This window comes from Epinephelus lanceolatus, chromosome 24, assembly GCF_041903045.1.
Source record: "Epinephelus lanceolatus isolate andai-2023 chromosome 24, ASM4190304v1, whole genome shotgun sequence".
NCBI classification, from domain to species: domain Eukaryota; kingdom Metazoa; phylum Chordata; class Actinopteri; order Perciformes; family Serranidae; genus Epinephelus; species Epinephelus lanceolatus.
This window is the reverse complement of record NC_135757.1, coordinates 479,768-494,865: the sequence shown is the minus strand read 5'-3', so window position 1 is coordinate 494,865 and position 15,098 is coordinate 479,768. Positions and strand designations below refer to the sequence as shown.

General features: G+C 46.7%; 2 protein-coding genes across 2 annotated transcripts; one reads left to right on the top strand and one right to left on the bottom strand.

Annotated features, from left to right (window-relative positions):
- Nucleotides 1-1,730: 1,730 nt before the first annotated feature.
- LOC117249989 (CD276 antigen homolog) lies at nt 1,731-14,952 on the bottom strand. Its single transcript, XM_033615925.2, has 4 exons — nt 14,797-14,952; nt 11,851-11,903; nt 4,560-4,877; nt 1,731-4,446 (listed from the first exon to the last, which is right to left on the bottom strand). Exons 1-4 carry the CDS (start codon nt 14,811-14,813, stop codon nt 4,295-4,297), a joined length of 540 nt encoding a protein of 179 aa, XP_033471816.1. The 5' UTR covers nt 14,814-14,952; the 3' UTR covers nt 1,731-4,294.
- On the top strand, nt 5,141-9,904 carry LOC144461922 (uncharacterized). Its single transcript, XM_078165862.1, has 3 exons — nt 5,141-5,164; nt 8,799-9,547; nt 9,820-9,904. Exons 1-3 carry the CDS (start codon nt 5,141-5,143, stop codon nt 9,863-9,865), a joined length of 819 nt encoding a protein of 272 aa, XP_078021988.1. The 3' UTR covers nt 9,866-9,904.
- Nucleotides 14,953-15,098: the final 146 nt, after the last annotated feature.

The window sequence follows — 15,098 nt, the reverse complement described above, 5'->3', positions numbered from 1 at the left end:
GTGGTTCCAATTTATAAAAATGGTGACAAACACATTATATCAAATTATAGACCTGTTCATTGCTACCTCAGTTTTCAAAAATACTTGAAAATTGTTTGTAAATTTGTAAGTTTGTAAATAGACTGGATGATTTTATGGATAAATATGAGTTATTGAGTGACCATCAATATGGGTTTAGGAGCAACCGATCTTTAGCAGTGATGGAATTTGTAGAAAATATTGCAGCAGCTATGGATAAGAAACAATATGCTGTAGGTGTTTTTGTTGATTTATGTAAAACGTTTGACACAATTAATCATTCCTTACTTCTGCAGAAATTGGAGCGTTATGGCGTAAGAGGTGTTACACTAAATTGGATAAGAAGTTATTTAAATAATAGGTTTCAGTATGTAAAAATTAATAATACTGCGTCACATTTTAGAAAAGTAACTTGTGGTGTTCCACAAGGTTCGGTATTGGGACCTAAGTCATTCATACTTTATTTGAATGATATTTGCACTGTATTTAATAAGTTGAAATTTATTACATTTGCGGATGATACAAATTTATTTTGTTCAGCACTAGACATTAAAGAATTGTTGACAACTGTAGAAAAGGAGTTGATCATGTTAGAAGAATGGTTTGATATCAATAAGTTGTCATTAAATGAAAATAAAACAAAATTTATGGTCTTTGGTGGTGTTGGGCCTAATTGTGAAATGAAATTAATCCTAAATGGAGTTGAAATTGAAAGAGTTTATGAAACTAAATTATTGGGAGTAATTTTAGATCATAAATTCAGTTGGAAGCCACATATAGAATATATTAAACAGAAATGATCTAAATCTATTGGTATTACTTATAAAACTAGGGATTTGTTGAACAAGAAATGTCTGCGTATATTATATTTTTCACTTATAATGCCATATATGTCATATTGTGTTGAGGCTTGGGGAAATACATACAGAACATATATAGACCCTATAATTAAACTCCAGAAAAGAGTCATCAGAATAATAAATAAAGCTTCCTATCGTGAAACCACTAAAATTATTTAGAGTCTCGCATCTTAAAATTCTTAGATATTGTATACTTGAAAACATTAGAAATACTATTTCGAGTAAAGAATAAGTCTTCCCACCTGTATTCAACAATTTTTTAAATTAAGAAAAAAAATATATAATTTAAGAGGGTTGAGTGTCTTTGAAATAAGTAATGTGAGAACTAATGTTAAAAACAGATGTGTTTCATTTTTGGGAGTTAAATTATGGAATCGGCTTAGTGATGAGTTGAAATTGTGTAGATCTCTGTTGAGTTTCAAAAACACATTGAAAGGTAAAATAATCAAGGATTACAATGTAAAATGATTGAATTGTGAAATGATTAAGAAGAAGAATCTAGAGTAAATGTTGTTGTGTTTTTTTCTTTGTATTACTGATATTCTGGGTTATCTTATGGATTGTACAGGATAGGCAAAAATAAGCCTTGGCTTCAGCCTATTCCTTTTTCGGTTACAGAGTTTGTTAAATTTTGTTGTGAGAAAATGTGTAGTGCAAATATGTATGTAAATGTTTTGTCAGTTGATTGCACACAATTTAAGTATTGTATATTGTAACCGAAAAAAACTATTCATTCATTCATTCATTCATGATGACGTGGTGACATGGTGTCATGGTGACATGGTGTCGTGGTGACATAATGACATGGTGTCGTGGCTCCATCTGGTGATAAAGTCATCAGTGCTGAAAAACTCAAACTGATACAAGTCTTTATTTCAGACTAAAATCAACTTTACATTTTCACTTCCAAAATTATTCAATACAACCAAACTGTAACAGTAAATTAGATGACTCCACCTTCTAGTACTAATACTCTGCAAAATATACAAAGTACATGGATGTTAAACCACAACATGTCTGCACACTGATGGTCCCAGTTTACTCTATGGTTCATTTCAGACAGACCAGGGTCACATGACTGATCACCTTCTTAAAGAGACAGTACATCTTCTTAAAGAGACAGTACACCTCAGAGTGACTTAAGTTTTTACATCAGAATGAAGTATTAATAGTCATACATGTTACAGGAGCACAAAGCTTTAATATGTTTAAAACAAAACACTAACAAGACCTTTAAGGGCCCCTCAGAGATACGGAGGATGGAAGGTGACTATACCAAAAAGAAATTATAATAAATAAATTAATAAGCCATTTCATGTACCAAAAATACTACGGGGCATTAATTAACTGATATTATGTGACATAAATTACTGTATTAATTCCCTATTTGCCTACTTTCCTATTTAATTTTCCCTTATTGTCTTTATTTTTTTACTAAATCTTAAATTTGTTTTTTGCAAATATATTCATTTACTGAAATTTGTTTGTACACTTTTTTTTTTTTTTATCTATTCACATTTTTAATAAATTAATATTTATTTCTAATAAACTTTTGGTACATGTAATGACATTTTAATTCATTTATTTACTTTTATTTTAGCAGCTTCTGTCATCCGTACAGAAGAACACAGTATAATAATCAGGTTTTTGTGGATGTAGTTTATCCAATAAAATACTTTTTAACAGCTTATTACATTAAACAAACAAAACATATTTGTGATGAAAGGTGATGTAAATACAAAGCTGCTGTGTAAAGGTGCGTTAAGGTGTTTTTAATATTTAACTGGAGATGTTTTTTCTACATTCAATCCGTTATACGTCGTAATACTGATAATAATAATACATTTTATTTGAAAAGCGCCTTTCAAAACACTCAAGGTCACAGGACAATCGTAAACAAAGTAATAAATAGGAGAGACCACAACACAGATGAAACAATACAGGAAAAAAACCTCAGGAAAAAAATGTAAAGAGCAAGTTTAGCTTAGCTTTTCCAGAGCAGTTGTTCCTGAAATATTTTTGATGTAGATATTTTTGTTTGTACTTTGACTTTTTTTTTGACGTTTTACGTCTCGTGAAAAAAAACTAAAAGTTTCAACATTTAAAAAATGTGTTCTTTGGCTTGTTGTGTAGATAAATAAATAACGTACATAAAGTGGGCATTATCCTGACTGGAACATGTCAGCCTCAACATAAAGTTTCTTGGATCCTCGCTGTGACAGAAAACACTAATAATCATAAATAATAATCATAAAACTTAACAATATAAAAACAACACGTCTGTAACAGGAAGTAAAGATCAAATAAAAGCAGCAACATGAACGGTTGAAACTTTAATAACTGTCTGGGAGACTCCGCCTGGTGAACACTTGGGCCCATTCTCCTTTATATCAATAACATCACATCATCATTGTGTCAGCTGAGAGTCTCTGAACTCTGTCAAGTCTTCACTGACAGTTGAACGTTTGTCTTTGTTTGATGGGTCACCACCACTGCTGCTGCTACTGCTGTGAAGTTTCTGACCAAAAGGTGGCGCCAATGAGCCGAGAAACACAACAAAGTATGGAGGACCATACAAGTGTCAATAAATAATGTGTCAATAAATACAGGAATAAATAAATGTAGAGGTCAGGGCCTCCGACCTCATTAACTACAAATACAGAGACACACAACTAAATAAAAATAACTGTTTAAAAAGTGGAAATAAATGATAAAATAAGAAAAAGTCACTACTTAATTCAACATTCATTTATTTATATATTTACTTAATTCAACATTCATTTATTTATATATTTACTTAATTCAACATGTATTTATATACTTATTTGATTCAATATTTATTTACTTTTATATTTATTTATGCATTATTCATTCATATATTTCTTTTACAATGCATGTTTTCATATCGTATGTTTTTCAACATTTAATTATTAAGATGTTTTAGTTTTTTGGCATGTATTGTAACATCAGCTGTTGGCAGGTATTGTATGTATTTATTTATCTAACCATTTTAATTTATTCATTTTTATTCATGCATTTGTTTATTTCTGTATTTATTGATACATGAGTCACATGTTGTCCTCCGTACTGTCGGGCTGACAAAGCCGTGGGGAAGAATATGACTGTTAACGACTGATGGAGTGATGAAGTGATGGAGCGATGGAGTGATGAAGTGATGGAGTGATTGAATGATGAAGTGATGGAGTGATGAAGTGATGAAGTGATGGAGTGATTGAATGATGAAGTGATGGAGTGATGAAGTGATGAAGTGAAGGAATGATGGAATGATGAAGTGATGGAGTGATGAAGTGATGGAGTGATGGAGTGATGGAATGATAGAGTGATGGAATGATGAAGTGACCTTAGTGTGAAATCAAAGCTGCCAGACTGATTCAGTAGTTTTAGCCGCCACAGTCTTACAGGAAGGAGCTCGCTGTCAGACAGTGAAGAAGAGGAGGAGTCAGGAGGAAGATGAAGCAGGTGGGTGTGACTGTGGTACCTCCACCTGACGCTCCTGGAGCAGCAGGAGAAGATGGAGGAGGAGTCGCTGCAGCTTTATCACAGCGTTCTGTAACATAGAGACAAACAGCACACTGTTACATCACTTCCTGTTTCTGCACAGGACTCTGAGGGTGTACAGAGAAACGCTGGACGTGTCCGTCCTGTGGCGGCGGTACAGACCTGAGACAGTGAGTGAGACTTTGTGCCGGTCACTCAGCACGGGGATGACACAGTCGTACAGTCCGCTGTCTGACAGCAAGACGTCCCTCATGGTGACGGAGAAGTTCCCCTTCCTGTACAGCTCCAGGTCACTGATAACTCGATCTCTGAACTTCCCGTCCTGCGTCGAATAGTTTGGGACGTTTTGTTTGATGTCCAACACCACTCTGTTGTCTTCGTCCCTCCAGAAGACGGACACAGGTTGAGAGGACACCTCGTAGACGCACGGCAGCAGGATGCTGTCGCCAATACAAGCGCTGACTTTCAGCTGGGCGGTTTCTGTGACATCACACACACACACACACACACACACACACACACACACACGGTACACGTGTTCATACCGACACGTTCAGTAGGAGGCTTCGAGTTTAAGACACGTTATGAACCCAACGACACGTTAACCTGTTTCATCTGTTAGCATCTACAGGTTCAAGTTCTCAACAGGAAGTGGACCCTCCCACCAACACACACCACAACCTCCTGCTGCACTGACACACACTGGGACCACGCTACGCTAACCTAAGCTAGCTCCTTACAAGATGGCCACTAAGATAACTGGTCCAGTAGAAACAGTTAATGTTAGCTGTTAGCAGCTGTTAATGTTAGCTGTTAGCAGCTAGTTAATGTTAGCTGTTAGCAGCTGTTAATGATAGGTGTTTGCAGCTAGTTAATGTTAGCTGTTAGCAGCTGTTAACGTTAGCGATTAGCAGCTAGTTAACGTTAGCAGCTGGTCAGAGGACAGGACAGAGGACAGGACAGGACAGGACAGAGGGCAGGACAGAGGGCAGGACAGAGGACAGGACAGGACAGGACAGAGGACAGGTCAGAGGGCAGGACAGAGGACAGGACAGAGGACAGGACAGGACAGGACAGAGGACAGGACAGGACAGAGGGCAGGACAGAGGACAGGACAGGGGACAGGACAGAGGGCAGGACAGGACAGGACAGAGGACAGGACAGAGGGCAGGACAGAGGACAGGACAGAGGACAGGACAGAGGGCAGGACAGGACAGGACAGGACAGGACAGAGGACAGGACAGAGGGCAGGTCAGAGGGCAGGACAGGACAGAGGACAGGACAGGACAGGACAGAGGACAGGTCAGAGGGCAGGACAGGACAGAGGACAGGACAGGACAGGACAGAGGACAGGACAGGACAGAGGGCAGGACAGAGGACAGGACAGAGGACAGGACAGAGGGCAGGACAGGACAGGACAGAGGACAGGACAGAGGGCAGGACAGAGGACAGGACAGAGGACAGGACAGAGGGCAGGACAGGACAGGACAGGACAGGACAGAGGGCAGGACAGAGGGCAGGACAGAGGACAGGTCAGAGGACAGGACAGGACAGGACAGAGGACAGGACAGAGGGCAGGTCAGAGGACAGGACAGAGGACAGGACAGAGGACAGGACAGGACAGGACAGGACAGAGGACAGGACAGAGGGCAGGACAGAGGACAGGACAGAGGGCAGGACAGGACAGGACAGGACAGGACAGAGGACAGGACAGAGGACAGGACAGAGGGCAGGACAGAGGACAGGTCAGAGGACAGGACAGAGGACAGGACAGAGGACAGGACAGAGGGCAGGTCAGAGGACAGGACAGAGGACAGGACAGAGGGCAGGACAGAGGACAGGACAGAGGACAGGACAGAGAGCAGGACAGAGAGCAGGACAGAGGACAGGACAGAGGGCAGGACAGAGGACAGGACAGAGGACAGGACAGAGGGCAGGACAGAGGACAGGACAGAGGGCAGGTCAGAGGACAGGACAGAGGGCAGGTCAGAGGACAGGACAGAGGACAGGACAGGACAGAGGACAGGACAGAGGACAGGTCAGAGGACAGGACAGGACAGAGGACAGGACAGAGGACAGGACAGAGGGCAGGTCAGAGGACAGGACAGAGGACAGGACAGAGGGCAAGTCAGAGGACAGGACAGAGGGCAGGTCAGAGGACAGGACAGAGGACAGGACAGAGGACAGGTCAGAGGGCAGGTCAGAGGGCAGGACAGGACAGAGGACAGGACAGGACAGGACAGAGGACAGGTCAGAGGGCAGGACAGGACAGAGGACAGGACAGGACAGGACAGAGGACAGGACAGGACAGAGGACAGGACAGAGGGCAGGACAGAGGACAGGACAGAGGACAGGACAGAGGACAGGACAGAGGACAGGACAGGACAGGACAGAGGACAGGACAGAGAGCAGGACAGAGGACAGGTCAGAGGACAGGACAGGACAGGACAGAGGACAGGACAGAGGGCAGGTCAGAGGACAGGACAGAGGACAGGACAGAGGACAGGACAGGACAGGACAGGACAGAGGACAGGACAGAGAGCAGGACAGAGGACAGGACAGAGGACAGGACAGAGGGCAGGACAGGACAGGACAGGACAGGACAGAGGACAGGACAGAGGACAGGACAGAGGGCAGGACAGAGGACAGGTCAGAGGACAGGACAGGACAGGACAGAGGACAGGACAGAGAACAGGACAGAGGGCAGGTCAGAGGACAGGACAGAGGGCAGGACAGAGGACAGGACAGAGGACAGGACAGAGAGCAGGACAGAGGACAGGACAGAGGACAGGACAGAGGGCAGGACAGAGGACAGGACAGAGGACAGGACAGAGGGCAGGACAGAGGACAGGACAGGACAGAGGACAGGACAGAGGACAGGACAGAGGGCAGGTCAGAGGACAGGACAGAGGACAGGACAGAGGGCAAGTCAGAGGACAGGACAGAGGGCAGGTCAGAGGACAGGACAGAGGGCAAGTCAGAGGACAGGACAGAGGGCAGGTCAGAGGACAGGACAGAGGACAGGTCAGAGGACAGGTCAGAGGGCAGGTCAGAGGACAGGACAGAGGACAGGACAGAGGACAGGTCAGAGGACAGGACAGAGGGCAGGTCAGAGGACAGGACAGAGGGCAGGTCAGAGAACAGGACAGAGGACAGGACAGAGGACAGGACAGAGGGCAGGTCAGAGGACAGGACAGAGGACAGGACAGAGGACAGGACAGAGGGCAGGTCAGAGGACAGGACAGAGGGCAGGTCAGAGGACAGGACAGAGGACAGGACAGAGGACAGGTCAGAGGACAGGACAGAGGGCAGGTCAGAGGACAGGACAGAGGGCAGGTCAGAGGACAGGACAGAGGACAGGACAGAGAACAGGACAGAGGACAGGACAGAGGGCAGGTCAGAGGACAGGACAGAGGGCAGGTCAGAGGACAGGACAGAGGGCAGGACAGAGGACAGGACAGAGGACAGGACAGAGGGCAGGTCAGAGGACAGGACAGAGGGCAGGTCAGAGGACAGGACAGAGGACAGGACAGAGGACAGGACAGAGGACAGGTCAGAGGACAGGACAGGACAGAGGACAGGACAGAGGACAGGACAGAGGGCAGGTCAGAGGACAGGACAGAGGACAGGACAGAGGGCAGGTCAGAGGACAGGACAGAGGGCAGGACAGAGGGCAGGTCAGAGGACAGGACAGAGGACAGGACAGAGGACAGGACAGAGGGCAGGTCAGAGGACAGGACAGAGGGCAGGTCAGAGGACAGGACAGAGGACAGGACAGAGGGCAGGTCAGAGGACAGGACAGAGGACAGGACAGAAGACAGGACAGAGGGCAGGACAGAGGGCAGGACAGAGGACAGGACAGAGGACAGGTCAGAGGGCAGGTCAGAGAGCAGGACAGGACAGAGGACAGGACAGGACAGAGGACAGGTCAGAGGGCAGGACAGGACAGAGGACAGGACAGGACAGGACAGAGGACAGGACAGGACAGAGGACAGGACAGAGGGCAGGACAGAGGACAGGACAGAGGACAGGACAGAGGGCAGGACAGGACAGGACAGAGGGCAGGACAGAGGACAGGACAGAGGACAGGACAGAGGGCAGGACAGAGGGCAGGACAGGACAGGACAGAGGACAGGACAGAGGACAGGACAGAGGACAGGTCAGAGGACAGGACAGGACAGGACAGAGGACAGGACAGAGGGCAGGTCAGAGGACAGGACAGAGGACAGGACAGAGGACAGGACAGGACAGGACAGGACAGAGGACAGGACAGAGGGCAGGACAGAGGACAGGACAGAGGACAGGACAGAGGGCAGGACAGGACAGGACAGGACAGAGGACAGGACAGAGGGCAGGACAGAGGACAGGTCAGAGGACAGGACAGGACAGGACAGAGGACAGGACAGAGGACAGGACAGAGGGCAGGACAGGACAGAGGACAGGACAGAGGACAGGACAGAGGGCAGGTCAGAGGACAGGACAGAGGACAGGACAGAGGGCAAGTCAGAGGACAGGACAGAGGGCAGGTCAGAGGACAGGACAGAGGACAGGACAGAGGACAGGACAGAGGACAGGACAGAGGGCAGGTCAGAGGACAGGACAGAGGGCAGGTCAGAGGACAGGACAGAGGACAGGACAGAGGACAGGTCAGAGGACAGGACAGAGGGCAGGTCAGAGGACAGGACAGAGGACAGGACAGAGGACAGGACAGAGGGCAGGTCAGAGGACAGGACAGAGGGCAGGTCAGAGGACAGGACAGAGGACAGGACAGAGGGCAGGTCAGAGGACAGGACAGAGGACAGGACAGAGGACAGGACAGAGGGCAGGTCAGAGGACAGGACAGAGGGCAGGTCAGAGGACAGGACAGAGGACAGGACAGAGGACAGGACAGAGGGCAGGTCAGAGGACAGGACAGAGGGCAGGTCAGAGGACAGGACAGAGGACAGGACAGAGGGCAGGTCAGAGGACAGGACAGAGGGCAGGTCAGAGGACAGGACAGAGGACAGGACAGAGGACAGGACAGAGGACAGGACAGAGGGCAGGTCAGAGGACAGGACAGAGGGCAGGTCAGAGGACAGGACAGAGGGCAGGTCAGAGGACAGGACAGAGGACAGGACAGAGGGCAGGTCAGAGGACAGGACAGAGGGCAGGTCAGAGGACAGGACAGGACAGAGGACAGGACAGAGGACAGGTCAGAGGACAGGACAGGACAGAGGACAGGACAGAGGACAGGACAGAGGGCAGGTCAGAGGGCAGGTCAGAGGACAGGACAGAGGGCAGGTCAGAGGACAGGACAGAGGGCAGGTCAGAGGACAGGACAGAGGGCAGGTCAGAGGGCAGGTCAGAGGACAGGACAGAGGACAGGACAGAGGACAGGACAGGACAGGACAGAGGACAGGACAGAGGGCAGGTCAGAGGACAGGACAGAGGGCAGGTCAGAGGACAGGACAGAGGACAGGACAATCTGAACTGTGCTTTTATAGACTCTGATCAATCAACATGTTGAGTGTTTGCATATGAGACTCAGACAGGAAGTGTGTATTCTCGGTTCCCTGTGTGTGAAACCACAGATGGACCTCACACAACCACAAACCACACACATGGAGACATGTGGGGACACATGGGGACATGTCATCTGTCCCTCCTCAGCACTGTGGTGTCAGTTGAGGTACTGACCCACAGTCAGTGTTTACCTACAGTGTGGACACGTGTCCTGTAAGAAGCACCAGTGAGCTCAGGTAGAGCTGGGTTGAAAAAAAATCTATTTAATCGATTCAAATCGATTTTCCTTTAAATGGCACAATATCAATTCATTAATTAAAAAATCGATCTTTTACTATAACTATTTATTTTCCTCTGTGGACGTGTTGTACAGCCGGTAGCAGCCGGCAGCAGCAGTACTGTCAACCCAGGTAGTCTCGCGAGATCAGCATTTAGCACCTGAGGTCATGGTGAGATCTCGCGAGACGGCCGGACACTGAATGAAGACAGAGCAGCAAACAATGGTGGGAGCACGTCCACTGAAGGCATGGGTCTACGGTGCATTTTTCTCACTCGCATTTCCCCCTAAAAATATAACGCTAATAATGTACGCATGTTTATTAAACGCACATTAGTTTCACAGAAAAGATTAAGAAATACCACTAAGCATCAGCACACTGCTGACTGTAGCCTCAGTTTGTGCCTCATACACATCTGCTGGTAAAGTTAACTTAGCGTTAGCAAGCGTGATAAAAGACGGCAGAGAGGCGACGTTGTGCAAATAAACCAAAGATTTATTAATTCTCTGTAGCAGTAAACACATGGGCCGATAACAAATGTGTTAACTAACTATGCTAAAGCTTTACAAGCTATTCAGGGTTCACCTACGTATATTGTTTCTCTTCTGATACAGTCAGTGTGTGTGTCACAACCACTGTAGTGTGTTGCACAAAGACTTTATAAGACGGTTACAGGCAGCAAACTTGTGAATGTCTTTGTTTACATTTTTTGTAGCCACTTCATTTAAATTGTCTGCCCTGTGATTAGATTTAATTTAAAGTATTTATTTTGTATGTGTCACGTAATGTTAAATAAATGTACATGATGACTAATGTGCTGCTTTGGGGTCAATTCTTAATGTAAACAGTATTTTAACAGTAATGCACCAGGTCAGAGGGTTCCTTGTTAAATATACTTAGTTAGTTCTCAGAAAATATCTTAATGTCCAAGTATTTTGTATCATAATTGAAATATACTTGACTGAATAGATATTAAACTGAATTAAATCGAATCGAATCGATACCCAGCCCTAACCTCCATCAGCTGCTGGTCAGCTGCTGCCTCCATCAGCTGCTGGTCTGCTGCTGCCTCCATCAGCTGCTGGTCTGTGTCACTGTGTGATGTGGGTGCTTTCAAGGGTTAATGCAGACAGACCACTGACACACTGATGGAGGCAGCAGCAGACCAGCAGCTGATGGAGGCAGCAACTGACCAGCAGCTGATGGAGGCAGCAACTGATGGAGGCAGCAACTGACCAGCAGCTGATGGAGGCAGCAACTGACCAGCAGCTGATGGAGGCAGCAGCTGATGGAGGCAGCAGCTGACCAGCAGCTGATGGAGGCAGCAACTGACCAGCAGCTGATGGAGGCAGCAACTGACCAGCAGCTGATGGAGGCAGCAACTGATGGAGGCAGCAGCAGACCAGCAGCTGATGGAGGCAGCAGCTGACCAGCAGCTGATGGAGGCAGCAGCTGACCAGCAACTGATGGAGGCAGCAGCTGACCAGCAGCTGATGGAGGCAGCAGCTCCTGAGATCAGTGGTGTTAAATCAGTGGTTTTCTGAATGGAGTCTGGCTCAGCAGAGACATACGCCACCTGTCTGGCAGGAGAGAACACCTCCTACATGTGATGGTGTCCACTGATGGATGACGCCACCTGTCTCTGCTCCATCAGGGCATGTAGGTGAACTCACCTGTAGTGACTGTGCACACCAACATCAGCCCCCAGAGGACCACCTGTCCTTCACTGTGGAGACACATGAGACAAATGAGACAGGACTCCGATGATTAAATGAACCAGCTAACACTGACCTGAGCAGACCTGTTGATATGTGACGCTGTAGGGTTTGATGGGTTTGATGGGATTTCTCGTTCACTTTGAAGAGACGGTTCAAAGATGCGGTTCGTTCAGTTTTTTTTTTGTTTTTTGTTTTGCTGTGTGTGTGTGTGTGTGTGGGGGGGGGGGGGGGGGGGGGGGGGTGTCAGTGGGTTCAAAGACACATCACATGAGCTGGATATTGTAACATGGACCCAGAATAGACTCCGCAGATATAAAGTTTGGTGTAGCCATAGCAACGCCCTTTATGAACAAAAAGCCTGCCAATACAAACACGTGCTAGCGGATAGTAGGCTAGCTTCCTACCGTTCGTTTCTAACCGAGGCGGAACATGTTCCGTTCGTACCAGAATAATCAACAACCTCCCCCTATCCCAAAACACAGCCAACAGGGCTCTCAATAACAAGTTTATTGTTCCAGCGTGTCCGAACTGCATGCTGGGTAACATGCAAGCTAGCTAGCTGGCGTCACACCCAGCCGGCGACAGTAGTGAATGTGTTCGCTACAGTATTGTTGTATACAACTCCATTGGCTCGTTGACCCTAAAGAGCTGCTTCAAAGACTCGTCTCGTTTGCGAACGTCCCATCTCTACTGCAGGGCATTATCAATCAATCAATCAATCAATCAATCAGTCTTATTTATGAAGCCCAATATCATGAATCACAATCTGCCTGAGAGGCTTTACAGCACATCCCTCTGTCCTTAGGACCCTCACAGCTGATTAAAGTAGTGATTTAAAAGTTGCTGAAAGCTGCTGGACCAGACGGAGTGACTGGTAGGGTGCTGAGGGACTGTGCAGATCAACTGGCTGGTGTCTTCACGGAGATATTTAACCAGTCCCTGTCCCAGAGCACAATCCCACCCTGCAAGTCCTCCACAATCATTCCTCTACCAGCCAGTGGTACCTACGCCCAGCATCAAGAAGTATTTTGAGAAACTGGTCAGGGGTCACATCTCAGCACTGGCTCCCCCCAGGGCTGTGTGCTCAGCCCCCTACTCTACACTCTCGACACCCACCACAGCTGCACCCCCACCCACTCAAGCAATGCCATCACTAAGTCTGTGGACGACACGACCGTGGTGGGGCTCATCTCAGGAGGAGATGAGACTGCATACAGGGAGGAGGTCCAGCGGATGTCAGTATGGTGCACAGAAAACAACCTGATCCTTAACACCTCAAAGACCAAAGAGTTGATTGTGGATTTCAGGAGAAATAAACTGGACATTCATCCAATCTGCTTAAACAGAGACGGCGTGGAGAGGGTCTCAGACTTCAGGTTCCTGGGCACCCACATCGAGGAGAACCTGACCTGGACTGCAAACACTACTGCACTTCTGAAACAGACACTGTACTTCCTGAGGATCGTCAGGAAAAACAACTTGACAGAGAGACTGTTGCTGCTGAGAGGAAATCGCTCCAGAGGGTCATCAACACCGCCCAGAATAGCACAGGTGTTTTTTTTTAACAGTTTTAAACTTTTTCTTTTGTGTTTATTTAACGTATATTATATTTAACTTATATTATATTTAACGTATGCTGTGTTTGTCTTTAGTATCCTTTATATAGCACTGAATCTGAGCGCTCTACCTCACTGTGTTGAACCTGTGCAGTGACAACAAAGACATTCTGATTCTGATCAGGGAAAAAACTGTAGAAAACTGAACCCACAGTAGAGTCAACACAGAGCTGCGTTACCATGGAGACAGAGATTAGATAAACTACAGGGCCTATGTGTTGTGATAACACCTGCACAGGTGTGTAAACACGTGCCATACCTGTGCAGGGCCCTATTTCAGGATCAGGCTCAACAAACTCTGATCCTGATCCTGATCTCTGGTTTGACTGAGCCTGAGCTGAGAAACAGAACAGCTGATCAGCATCAGCTCAGTCAGCCTGAGAGAGGTGCGTTCACGGCGAGCACTGAAAGGCATCATCAGCAGAGTGCAGATAACATGATATTCAGTGGCCGAGAGCAGAAAGCCGCTTGGTTCATCCCAGCTGAGTCAGATTTTAATGGCCGCGAAATGAAAACAAAAAACAAAAAACAAAAACAACATGTCAGCTGCAGCTGAACAGCGTGAGGTGTGATGGGAACAGACTGCAGAGTTCAGAGGTCATGTGATGTGAGGTGATGTCATGTGATGAGGTCATGTGTCTAACATACAGAAACATGTGTTCATATACTTGAATATAATGTATTCATTATTTATTTTGTTGCCTTTAATGTCAGGACAGCATAACGTTATGGGGAGAGAGGGAACGACATGTAGCACAGGACAGCAGGCTGGGTTTGAACCCGCGGTCGCTGCGTCTGATCACGGGGCGTCCGCTCCATCCACTGAGCCACCGATGCTCCGTGGTAATTACTTTAAAAGAATCAAAGGACAATGCATAAAATGTGCTGTGATGATAATGTAAATCCAGGATGTGTAATATGTGATATATGTGGGTGGAACAGATCGTTAGATAAATGATAGAGTGTGAGGTCAAACAGTATCTGACGTCATGTTTAGCCTCGTGCGGCAGTTCGCCGCGGCTAATTTACACGTTAACGTGACGTTGCGGGCCTTTGAAGTTTTAACGTAAACTCACGGGAGCTCGTTTCGGTTCCTTAAAGTGACCTTAGGACTCTTTTACACTTTCACTTCCTCCATCGTGGCGGGCTAACTGCTAACTGCTAACTGCTAACTGCTAACTGCTAACCGCTAACCGCTAACTGCTAACGGCTAACGGCTAACTAGCTGGTGTTTAGCGGTGTCCGGGGTCTCCATGCTAACAGCAGCGTGTCTCCGGTAACTAACCTCGGCAAACCGGTCATACCGGTTCAGGATTCCTCGACAGGTCCGGACATGAACTGCAGATGTAAGATGACAGTTAGCCTCCTCCTCCTTCTTCTTCTTCTTCGTCTTCTTCTTCTTCTTCGTCTTCTTCTTCTTCCTCCTCTTCTGGTTTCATGGCGGGTTGCAACCATCGCTTGTTAGGTGCATACCGCCACCTAGTGTACCAGAGTGTGTAGTGTGAGTTACCGTCCATCATCAGTAGCCGAACTAATCATCCTTAATTTATAATCAAATAATAAAATAAAGAAATAAAAACAACGACA

Coding starts and splice junctions, on each gene's coding strand:
- LOC144461922 (XM_078165862.1), top strand. CDS start 5,141: ATGGCCACTAAGATAACTGGTCCA. Junction 5,165..8,798: donor CCACTAAGATAACTGGTCCA/GTAGAAACAGTT, acceptor GACAGAGGACAG/GACAGAGGACAGGACAGAGG. Junction 9,548..9,819: donor GAGGACAGGACAGAGGGCAG/GTCAGAGGACAG, acceptor GTCAGAGGACAG/GACAGAGGGCAGGTCAGAGG.
- LOC117249989 (XM_033615925.2), bottom strand. Junction 4,878..11,850: donor GGTGTGCACAGTCACTACAG/GTGAGTTCACCT, acceptor GTGATGTCACAG/AAACCGCCCAGCTGAAAGTC. Junction 4,447..4,559: donor AGTCTCACTCACTGTCTCAG/GTCTGTACCGCC, acceptor TCTATGTTACAG/AACGCTGTGATAAAGCTGCA.